Below are 10925 nucleotides of genomic sequence, written 5' to 3'. Positions count from 1 at the left end.
CTATCTGGAATGTTGGAACTTCTGTAATTCCCTATAAATTGTGATCACACTTTGCCTTCTTCACACAAGACACATTGGAGTTTCCACCACCACCAAATCTACAGCCAATTAAAAAAATGGGGCATATTCAACACAGTAAGGAGTAAGAAGCACAGCAGATCAGGCAGCATCTGAGGAGCAGGAGAATCGACGTCTCGGGCAAAAGCCCTTCATCCTGATTCTCCTGCTCCTCGGATGCTGCCTGACCTGCTGTGCTTTTCCAACACCACACTCTTGACTCTTATCTCCAGCATCTGCAGTCCTCACTTTTGCACAGTATGGAGTAATGAAAATGATGTTGTGACAGGCAGTTACAAATATAATCATGTTTACTTTGTTGCTTGGGATTACTCAGTCAGACCACTGGATGGCACTTTAGTTACATGTGCAGATCAAGCAAAACCTTACCACTTCAATCACAATGAAGCCACAATGAGCACCAGTTAAGTTGAATCAGATGTGCAGTAACCTTGAGGGACTTCAGCAAAGGTATTGATAATACAAGTCCAGCTATTACTCAAATGTAATTTTACGAGAATATATCAGAATGCAGGATGAGAATGCAGCACTGTGAACTTTTAACAGTGATTCTACTTTGGTGTCTACTTTTAAAAGGACTACTAACAGAGCAGATCTTGATCATTGCGTAACAACCTCAGTTTTGTAAATGAACAATAGCCATTTTAGAGTGAGTGCATAAGTGAATAACAACTAATTTTTCCCCTTAATTTCACCTCCCACACCCAAGTTCCCATCATACTTCTTTTATTCATTCATGGGATATAGACATCTTTGGCTGGTCCAGGAATTATTACCCTTGAGAAGATGGTGGAGAACTAAATTCCTGATCTGCTGAAGTCCTTTTGGTGTAGGTACTTCTACGTTTCTGTTCTGGTGGTTGTTCTTACTCTTTCCCATTCTTTTCACCTCACCCCATTCTATCCCTCACTTATTTGACTGGGAACAATTACAGTTCTGCTCTCTAATGCTGCTAATCTGATTATTGCTTTGGCTTTGAATCTCTGAGTACAATGCTATATCAATCATATTTTTGTTAAAGTCTGAGTGTTGCTGTGTACAGTAAGGGAGGAGTTAAAAGACTTTTTTTTATTCACTCATGTTGTTGGCTGGACCAGCGTTTGTTTCACATACCTAGCTGCCCTTGAGAAGGTGATGGTGAGCAATCTTCTTAAACTGCTGTAACCATTTGGTGTAGGTAGACCCACAGTGCAAATTGGGAAGGAATTCCAGGATTTGACCCAGTGACACCAAAAGAATGGTGATACATTTCCAAGTATGAATGATGAAGGCTTGGAGGGGAACTTGCAAGTACCAGTCTTCCTGTGTAACTGCTGCCCTTGTACTTATTGATGGTAGTGATTGTGAGTTTGGAAGGTGCTGTCTAAGGAGCCTTGGTGAATTTCTGCAGTTCATTTGTTGATAGTACAAGCTGCTGCTACCAAGCAGTGTGGTAGAGGGAATTGAATGTTTGTAAGTGTGGTGCCAATCAAGTGGGCTGCTTTGTCCTGAATTGTGTTAAGCTTCGTAAGTGTTTTTGTAGCTGCAGCCATCCAGGCAAGTGGGGAACATCCAATCAATTGGAGCAATCTGCAACTAACTGAAAGTAGCATTCAGGAAAGTCCAGCCCCCAGGTCCATGCCATCGTAATTAGTGATTTTTATCACATATTCAATTGGTTTGTTTTTATAAATTCAATAGCCCAGCCAAAAAAAACCTGAATCACTGATGATTGAATTGTTAAAAATGTTCCATAATTTAATTCAGGTACTTCATTAATCATACTCTTAATAAGAATATCACTTTCTGATGGCTCATTGTGTTTAGCTTAATAAATGATACTAGTATGGGGACAATGTCTACCATGTTTTAACTATTGATATGTGACATGCTTTCAGTATTAAGTTGAATGACTTCCTTGGCATCTGTAGGTATCTTGTTTTGCTCATTTTGGCTGCATGCTGTTATTACGCATTGAAGCTTGGAGTCTCATTGGCAGTATCTGGCCCAAGGGTGGGTTGGGACAGTTTTCTTGCTTCTGTCCCGCTTCTGAAAAATTGAGGACCAAGTTGCTTTTTCTGGTAATCAATTGGTGATTGTAGGGCTGAAATGAAAATAAATGCACAATAATGGAAGGACTGCAATAATCAAAGAAGTTGGTTGGCAGTGATGTTAGAGAGAATAAAAAAAGGTCAATTGATTCTTGATACCCACAATTCTGATTGTACAAATTATAGCAGTAGAAAGATAGCCTTTTGAATAGCAGAACAATCTCTTGGGTCTGAACAAACTAATCCTGCTCCTAATGCCTAAATATGGCTATTCTAATAAAGCCAGCAATTATTTACTTTATTGCTCACTTTGTAAGGAAGATTACAAAATATTCTTGGTCTATGATTTGTAACATACAGTGAAACTCAAAATACTTCTTTTGTCAATTGTATTACAGAGTTTTACTGTTACTTATAGTTATACTTAATCTGACCATATAGATCACTAGCTTACAATCACTCCTATGATAAGCACTTTTTTTTAGTCATTCCTGGCTGGCCAGCGGTCATTGCTCATTCCTAGAGGCTATTGAGAAGGTGATGGTGAGCTATCTCATAAGACATCATATATTGCATAAAACTTAAACTCAATCTTGACCAGGTTATATTAATAGGGAAGTTATGGAGAGGGGATATATGTTTGTGGATTTCAGACCTTACAACGTTTCTTCTATGGAGATCTGCCCAGACACACAAAAAAAAGGATGCGATCTATCTGGACTTCAGTAAGGTATTCAACAAGGTTCCGCATGGTACATTGGTTAGCAAGGTTAGATCATATGGAATACAGGGGGAACTAGCCATTTGGTTACACAACTGGCTCAAAGGTAGAAGAAGAAGGTGGTGGTGGAGGGCTGCTTTTTAGACTGGAGGCCTGTGACCAGTGGTGTGCCACAAGGACCGGTACTGGGTCCATTGCTTTTCATGTGTTGCTGGTTAAAGCACAGCAGGTCAGGCAGCATCCAAGGAACAGGAAATTCGACGTTTCGGGCCAGAGCCCTTCATCAGGAATCATAAATGAAGGGCTCTGGCCCGAAACGTCAAATTTCCTGTTCCTTGGATGCTGCCTGACCTGCTGTGCTTTAACCAGCAACACATTTTCAGCTCTGATCTCCAGCATCTGCAGACCTCACTTTTTACCCATTGCTTTTCATCACTTATATAAAAGATTTGGATGTGAACATAGGATACCTGGTTAGTAAGTTTGCAGATGACACCAAAATTAGAGATGCAGTGAGTAGCAAAGAAGGTTACATCAGAGTTCAATGGGAACTTAATCAGATGGGCCAGTGGGCTGAGGAGTAACAGATTAATTTAAATAAATGTGACGTGCTGCATTTTGGAATGGCAAATCAGAGCAGGACTAATACACTATCGAGAGTGTGGTACGAAAAAAGTATAGCAGGTCAGGCAGCATCCAAGGACTTATACACTTAATGGTAAGGTCCTGGGGAATGTATCTGAACAAAAAGACCTTGGAGTGCAGGTTTATAGTTCCTTTAAAGTGGAGTCGCAGGTAGACAGGATAATGAAGGTGGCATTGGGTATGCTTGCTTTTATTGGTTAGTGCATTGAATATAGGAGTTGGGAGGTCATGTTGCGGCTGTACAGAACATTGGTTAGGCCATTGTTGGAATACTGTTTAATTTTGGTCTGCCTGTTATAAGAAGGATGTTATGAAATTTGAAAGGATTAAGGATAGATTTACAAGAATATTGTCAGTGTTGGAAGGTTTGAACTATAGAAGAAGCTAAATAGGATGGGGCTGTTTTTCTTGGAGCATCAGAGGCTGAGGAGTGACTTTATAGAGGTTTATAAAATCATGAAGGATATTGGATAGGGTGAATAGCCAAAGTCTTTTCCCTAGGGTGGGGGAGTCCAGAACTAGAGGGCATAGGTTTAAGGTGAGAGAGGAGAAATATAAAAGGGACCTGAGGGGCACCTATTTCACACAGAAGGTGGTGCATGTATGGAATAAACTGCTAGAGGCAGTGGTGAAGGAGAGTACAATTACAAAATTTAAAAAGCATCTGGATGGGTACATGAATAGAAAGGGTTTAGATGTACTGTATATGGGCCAAGTGCTGGCAAATGGGACTAGATTAATTTAGTTTATCTAATCAGCATGGACGAGTTGGACTGAAGTGTCTGTTTCCATACAGCTCTATGACTATATGATTCTAAGTGATAAAGGCATCATTAATGCTCTTCATGTTAACAGATTTTTTTTTCTCTCTTTTCAGATGAGATTCTCTCTCATCATCTCTGGCCTCAGAGAATTAGCTCTGGATTTCGTTGTCTTTACAAACTACCACGCAATCTTCATCTCTATATTCTTTCCAGAGTCTCGGCGTTGTCATCTTCAATATTCACATCCATCTTTCCCAGAATACAATGTTTGAAGTTCACAAAGCAGATTTCCACCATTGTCACAGTACCAAAATAGCTCTTAACAAAGTCACAAAAGACATCTTGTGCAGAATGAAAAGTAAATATCCCTTACTGTCCTTCTCAAACTGTCTTTGACACAGCTGACAACACCATTCTGTTCCAACACGTCTACACTATAATTGAACTGAGGAGTGGGGCACTGCAACCAACCAGTTCCACTCTTATTTATCTTATAGCAACAGTATCAAATATCATGGCTCCTCTTCCTGTTGTCATGTGTCAGCATGTTGTGTCCCCAAAGGACCCATGGAAAAGGGACTGCATAAATATAACACGTAGTTATAGAGTCATAGAGATGTACAGCATGGAAACAGACCCTTAGGTCCAACCCATCCATGCTGACCAGATATCCCAACCCAATCTAGTCCCACCTGCCAGCACCCGGCCCATATCCCTCCAAACCCTACCTATTTATATACACATCCAAATGCCTCTTAAATGTTGCAGTTGTACCAGCCTCCACCACATCCTCTGGCAGCTCATTCCATACATGTACCACCCTCTGCTTGAAAAAAGTTGCCCCTTAGTTCTCTTTTATATCTTTCCCCTCTCACCCTAAACCTATGCCCTCTAGTTTGGACTCCCCAACCCCAGGGAAAAGACTTTGCCTATTTATCTTATCCATGCCCCTCACAATTTTGTAAACCTCTATAAGGTCACCCCTCAGCCTCTGATGCTCCAGGGAAAACAGTCCCAGCCTGTTCAGCCTCTCCCTGTAGCTCAGATCCTCCAACCCTGGCAACATCCTTGTAGATCTTTTCTGAACCCTTTCAAGTTTCACAACATCTTTCCGATAGGAAAGAGACCAGAATTGCATGCAATATTCCAACAGTGGCCTAACCAATGTCCTGTATAGCCGCAACATGACCTCCCAACTCCTGTACTCAATACTCTGACCAATAAAGGAAAGCATACCAAATGCCTTCTTCACTATCCTATCTACCTGTGACTCTACTTTCAAGGAGATATGAACCTGCACTCCAAGGTCTCCTTGTTCAGCAACACTCCCTAGGTCCTTACTATTAAGTGTATAAGTCCTGCTAAGATTTGCTTTCCCAAAATGCAGCACCATGCATTTATCTGAATTAAACTCCATCTGCCACTTCTCAGCCCAGTGGCCCATCTGGTCCAGATCTTGTTGTAATCTGAAGTAACCCTCTTCGCTGTCCACTACACCTCCAATTTTGATGTCATCTGCAAACTTACTAACTGTACCTCTTATGCTCGCATTCAAATCATTTATGTAAATGACAAAAAGTAGAGGGCACTCCACTGGTCACAGGCCTCCAGCCTGAAAAACAACCCTCCACCACCACCCTCTATCTTCTATATTTGAACCAGATCTGTATCCAAAATGGCTAGTTCTCCCTGTATTCCATGAGATCTAATCAGTCTCCCATGGGGAACCTTGTCGAACGCCTTACTGGAGTCCATATAGATCACATCTACTGCTCTGCCCTCATCAATCTTCTTTGTTACTGCTTCAAAAAACTCAATCAAGTTTGTAAGACATGATTTCCCATGCACAAAGCCATGTTGACTATCCCAAATCAGTCTATGCCTTTCCAAGTACATGTACATCCTGTCCCTCAGGATTCCCTCCAACAACTTGCCCACCACTGAGGTCAGGCTCACCGGTCTATAGTTCCCTGGCTTGTCTTTACCTCTCTTCTGAAACAGTGGCACCACGTTTGCCAACGTCCAGTCTTCCGGCACCTTACCTGTAACTATCGATGATACAAATATCTCAGCAAGAGGCACAGCAATTACTTCTCTAGCTTCCCACAGAGTTCTCAGGTACACCTGATCAGGTCCTGAGGATTTATCCATCTTTAAATGTTTCATGACATCCAGCACTTCCTCCTCTGTAATCTGGACATTTTGCAAGATGTCACCATCTATTTCCCTACAGTCTATACCTTCCATATCCTTTTCTACAGTAAATACTGATGCAAAATTTTCATTTAGTATCTCCCCATTTTCTGTGGCTCCATACAAAGGATGCCTTGCTGATCTTTGAGGGGCCCTATTCTCTCCCTAGTTACCCTTTTGACCTTCATATATTTGTAAAAACCCTTTGGATTCTCCTTAATTCTATTTGCCAAAGCTATCTCGTGTCCCTGTCTTGCCAAACAGACTGATTGTGGACTGTGAAACTAAAATGATATTTTTGAAACATGTCCTATTCTTTATATTTTGGAAACTTGTACCTCCTCATTTACTGTGCACAATTCCTCCCATACCTGGATGCAAACACACTCCTCAGTTTTTAGGACACCCCATAGGGAAGTCAGTATCAAGGTTACAAATTCTAGTTTTATTTAATTGCTACTTTCTTGTTTTTATTTTGTGTCTCAATATAGCTTTGTGACATAATACATTCTACTATTCTGTTATAAATAAAAGAAGTTAGAAGAATGAGGGATAACCTTATTGAAATAAACAAGATTTGGGGCAGCACAGTGGCACAGCGCCAGGCACCCGGGTTCAATTCCTGCCCCGGGCAACTGTCTGTGTGGAGTTTGCACATTCCCCCCGTGGCTGCGTGGGTTTTCTCCGGGTACTTCAGTTTCCTCCCACAGTACAAAGATGTGCAGATTAGGTGAATTGCTAAATTGCCTGTAGTGTTAGGTGAAGGGGTAAATGTAGGGGAATGGGTCTGGGTGGGTTGCTCTTCGGAGGGTTACTGTGGACTTGTTGGGCCTAAAGGCCTGTTTCCACACTGTAAGTAATCTAATCTAATCTTAACAGGGGAAATGTTGAGAAGATGTTTCTATTAGTGGACAAATCATGAACTAGGGAACATACTTATAGAGTAAGGGGACACTCATTAAAACTGAGATGCAAAGGAATTTCTTCCCTCAGAGAGTAGTGTGTGTCTGGAATTCTCTACTGCATAGAGGTGAGGACATTAGGTCACTGCAAGTATTTAAAGAGGAGGTGGATAGATTTTGTTTTGAACTATGCTGTAATGGGGAGTTGAGTGTTATAAGGAGATGTTACAAAAGAAGAGTTGAGACCTGGGGCAGATGAACTATGAACTTATAGAATGGCAGGGCAGACATGAAGGGGCTGAATGGCAACTCCTGCTCCTATTTCTTATGTTTTTATATTCTAATCTCTTCCTTATTGACAAGGAGCAACAACTATCTTATAATTTTTCCTCATGATGGACCATGACTTCACTATTGTACATCATATCATAATTTCCACACGAATCACTTCTCCATTTAAGATATCCCCCTCTCTGTTGTACATCAGTCTGAAAGGGTTAATACTCCAGAGTGCCAGAGGCACTACCTAATTATAATGATGTCATATGGACTCATGGGCAGTACAGTTCAGGATTTGAAAGAAGTGAGACTCAACATTTGGTCCCCTTTAAAGTCTCTCTGACAACATTTGTCATATCAATGTATACTGCAACCAGTTGCTACCATGCAGCAAGTCATGCCTTGTTAAGTACAAGAGACTATTCTTATTAGAGCCGGAAATGGTTTTCCCCTACCACACTGACCAAGCAGGCCCTGTGGTTTCCTGTGCTTCGAAAGGAAGGTGGCAGCAATCTTTATCTGAATGAGAAATTCAGATGGTTTAATGAGCTGGTGGGTCCATGCAACACTCCCTTACCAACATCACCACTGCTCTGTCACCCTCATCACTTTTAACATCGTTGCTTCCTATATTACACAGCATTCTTATACTCTTCTTCAAGATGCAGAAACAAGACATGACTGAATAATTTCTGTCTGTTCCTGTCTCAGTGAAATTTTCTCATTTGACTCAAGTGAAAATTGTTGTTTAGTGTCGCCACTCTCTAGCACCTTCTTAAAACATAGAAAATAAGCAAAAAGACGGAACGTAAAGCCAGAAATATAAAACAATAACGTTCATCTTAAAGTTCATCAAGAAAGTTGGGTGGTCTTTGGAACAGCTCCAGCTTTTGGGGGGAGGGGTTCTCAGCGATGGGTATGGATCCGAGCACCTCTACCTCCAATGCCTCAACTCCCCGCTGCTAAACCGGCCTTCACCAAGTCATTGCCGCCGCCGGAACAAAGAGTCGCCATTCTCCAGCACATTTTCGCCCTCACCAAGGCTACCGCCACTATGAGCTCACGCTACGCCAACCTGGCTAATGCAGATACTGCCGGAGCCGCAGGGTCCTGCACTGGCGCCAAACTCACTGACATCGCCACCTCAGCCATCAGGCACTGGACTTGAAGCCTCGGCTCAGCCTGCAAGTCTGGACTGGGAGTTTTAAGCCTGGGATTGGCTCCTCGCTCACCAGGAGAGATCTCCTTATTCATTAAGAATGTACCTATCTCTTTCATAGAAATATTCAATAAACCTGCCTCCACTGCTCTCTGGGAGAAGAGATTTCCAAAGACTCGCCCTCTGAGAGAAATCTTCTGTATCATCTCAATTTTAAATGGGAGACTTCCTTGTTTTTAAACTGTGTTCTCTCGTTGTAACCTCCTCCACCAGAATAAACATCCTTTCTGCAAAGACGCTGCCAAATGCTGTCGGGATTTTGTACATCTCAAAAGATCAGTTTTTATTCCTCTGAACTCTAGTGGAACAAGAACCATTCGTAGAATCTTTCCTTTAAAGATAACTATGTCCCCCCCCAGGTAGCAGTAAAGTGAAAATTCTGTGAATTGTTTGTAATGCACTAATATTCTTTCTTAAATAAGACCCTAACTATGCACAGTACTGCAGGATTGGAGGATTTGAGCTATAGAGTGAGGCTGAATAGTCTGGGGCTATTTTCTCTGGAGGTTTGGATGGTGAAGGGTGACCTTATAGAGGTTTATAAAATCATACAACATAGAACATAGAAAAGTACAGAACAGGCCCTTCAGCCTACGATGTTGTGCAGAAAATTAATCCTAAAGTAAAATAAAATAACCTTACCTACCTCAATTCACTGCTGTCTATGTGCATGTCCAGCAGGCGCTTAAATGTCCCTGGCAATACATTCACAACTCTCTGTGTAAAGAACCTACCTCTGATATCTCCCCTATACCTTCCTCCTAATGTCTTCAAACTATGACCCCCTCATCCCAGTCAACCCTGCCGTGGGGAAAAGTCTCTGGCTATTGACTCTATCCATGCCTCTCATTACCTTGTAAACCTCAATCAGGTCACCTCTCGTCTCCAGAGAGAAAAGTCCAAGCTTAGTCAACCTTTCTTCATAAGGCCAACCCTCCAGTCCAGGACCTTCTTTGCACCCTCTCCAAAGCCTCTGTATCTTTGTGACACTAACTTCACCAGAACTGTATGACACTACAACTACAAAGGTGGCATCTACATTACTATTCTATTGCTATTTACTTACCTTAAAATATTGTTTATTGCAAGGCTGCCTCTTCATGATTGTACATTCACAAATTTGACATGGGATTAAGTAGGTGATATTTAGTACTGAATCTAGTAAAATGTAGGGTCTTCAAGCAGAACCTATGCTTAGGGTCAGAGTAATGTAGATGCCACCTTTGTAGTTGTAGTGTCATACATAAGATCATTAGAAACCAAACAGGGATATTTCATTAAGTGATCTTTTGGATGTGTGGCAGTTCCAGAGATTTTGTTTAAAATTAAAAGATAATAAATTTAATGTGGAGCAAAATATAATGCAAGATCTGTATACCGTTCAAAAAGTTTTGTTGCATCTCAAGCACTTTGTTGATGTCATGAAGCCAAGCTTGCCAGATTTCAGTATTTGGTGCCTGTAAGATGTACTGTTCAGACGTTCCATGGGATCTCAGAACAAACTTGCATGGTTCATTGTTCACGTCAGCTTCAATGTTTAGTGCACTCACCTTAAATAGATCAGACAGACAAAACTGTTAAAAAGATGTACATGTTTGAATCATAGAATCTTAGAGCATAGGAAGCAATGCAACCCATCAAGCTTGCACTACATCTTATATTAGAAGCAGTGACTTAGAAGAAAGTAGTCAATGAATCAGAAAGGTTATCAGTCAGTAAAACTCTTGAGCACTGGTAAGAATAAGGACTGGGGTAGGGAGAGCAGAGAATCAACTCTAGTTGATGTGAGCCACCCCAGGAAAGCCGTAGGTTTAGTATCCATCTATGTTGTATTGATCTTTGGTGTTAGACTAAGCTAACCAAATGATTTAAAAAATGTCAGGCTAAGAAAATGCAATTGATCGCTATCTTGTGACCTTTTCTGGAAAAGTCCATGTTGTAGGTAATGGGACAAGATGTTGCTGTGATTTTTCCCATTGTTGAACAGGCTGCCACATTGTGAAAGTCTAGTCTCACCCAGTAGGATCAACTATTTCGTTACATAGAGAAAATCATTGGTACCTATGGACAAGGCAATGATTGAAATGACATAGA

The 10925-nt window shown here is 41.3% G+C and overlaps 1 protein-coding gene across 1 annotated transcript in view; it reads right to left on the bottom strand.

The window, feature by feature from the left end:
- Window positions 1–227: 227 nt before the first annotated feature.
- LOC132817100 (kalirin-like) overlaps window positions 228–10925 on the bottom strand; it is a 63412-nt gene continuing 52714 nt past the window's right edge. Inside the window, exons 11-12 of the mRNA XM_060827257.1 lie at window positions 10210–10381; window positions 228–2161 (exon numbers count right to left, since the gene is read on the bottom strand). Of these exons, the coding sequence (XP_060683240.1) occupies window positions 2025–2161; window positions 10210–10381 (309 nt within the window). The 3' untranslated portion in view covers window positions 228–2024. The remainder of the gene's footprint in view (window positions 2162–10209; window positions 10382–10925) is intronic.

The sequence above is a fragment of the Hemiscyllium ocellatum genome, chromosome 7, assembly GCF_020745735.1.
Source record: "Hemiscyllium ocellatum isolate sHemOce1 chromosome 7, sHemOce1.pat.X.cur, whole genome shotgun sequence".
Taxonomy (NCBI): domain Eukaryota; kingdom Metazoa; phylum Chordata; class Chondrichthyes; order Orectolobiformes; family Hemiscylliidae; genus Hemiscyllium; species Hemiscyllium ocellatum.
Note: the sequence above shows the minus strand (reverse complement) of the source record. Positions and strands in the feature narration are given on the sequence as shown.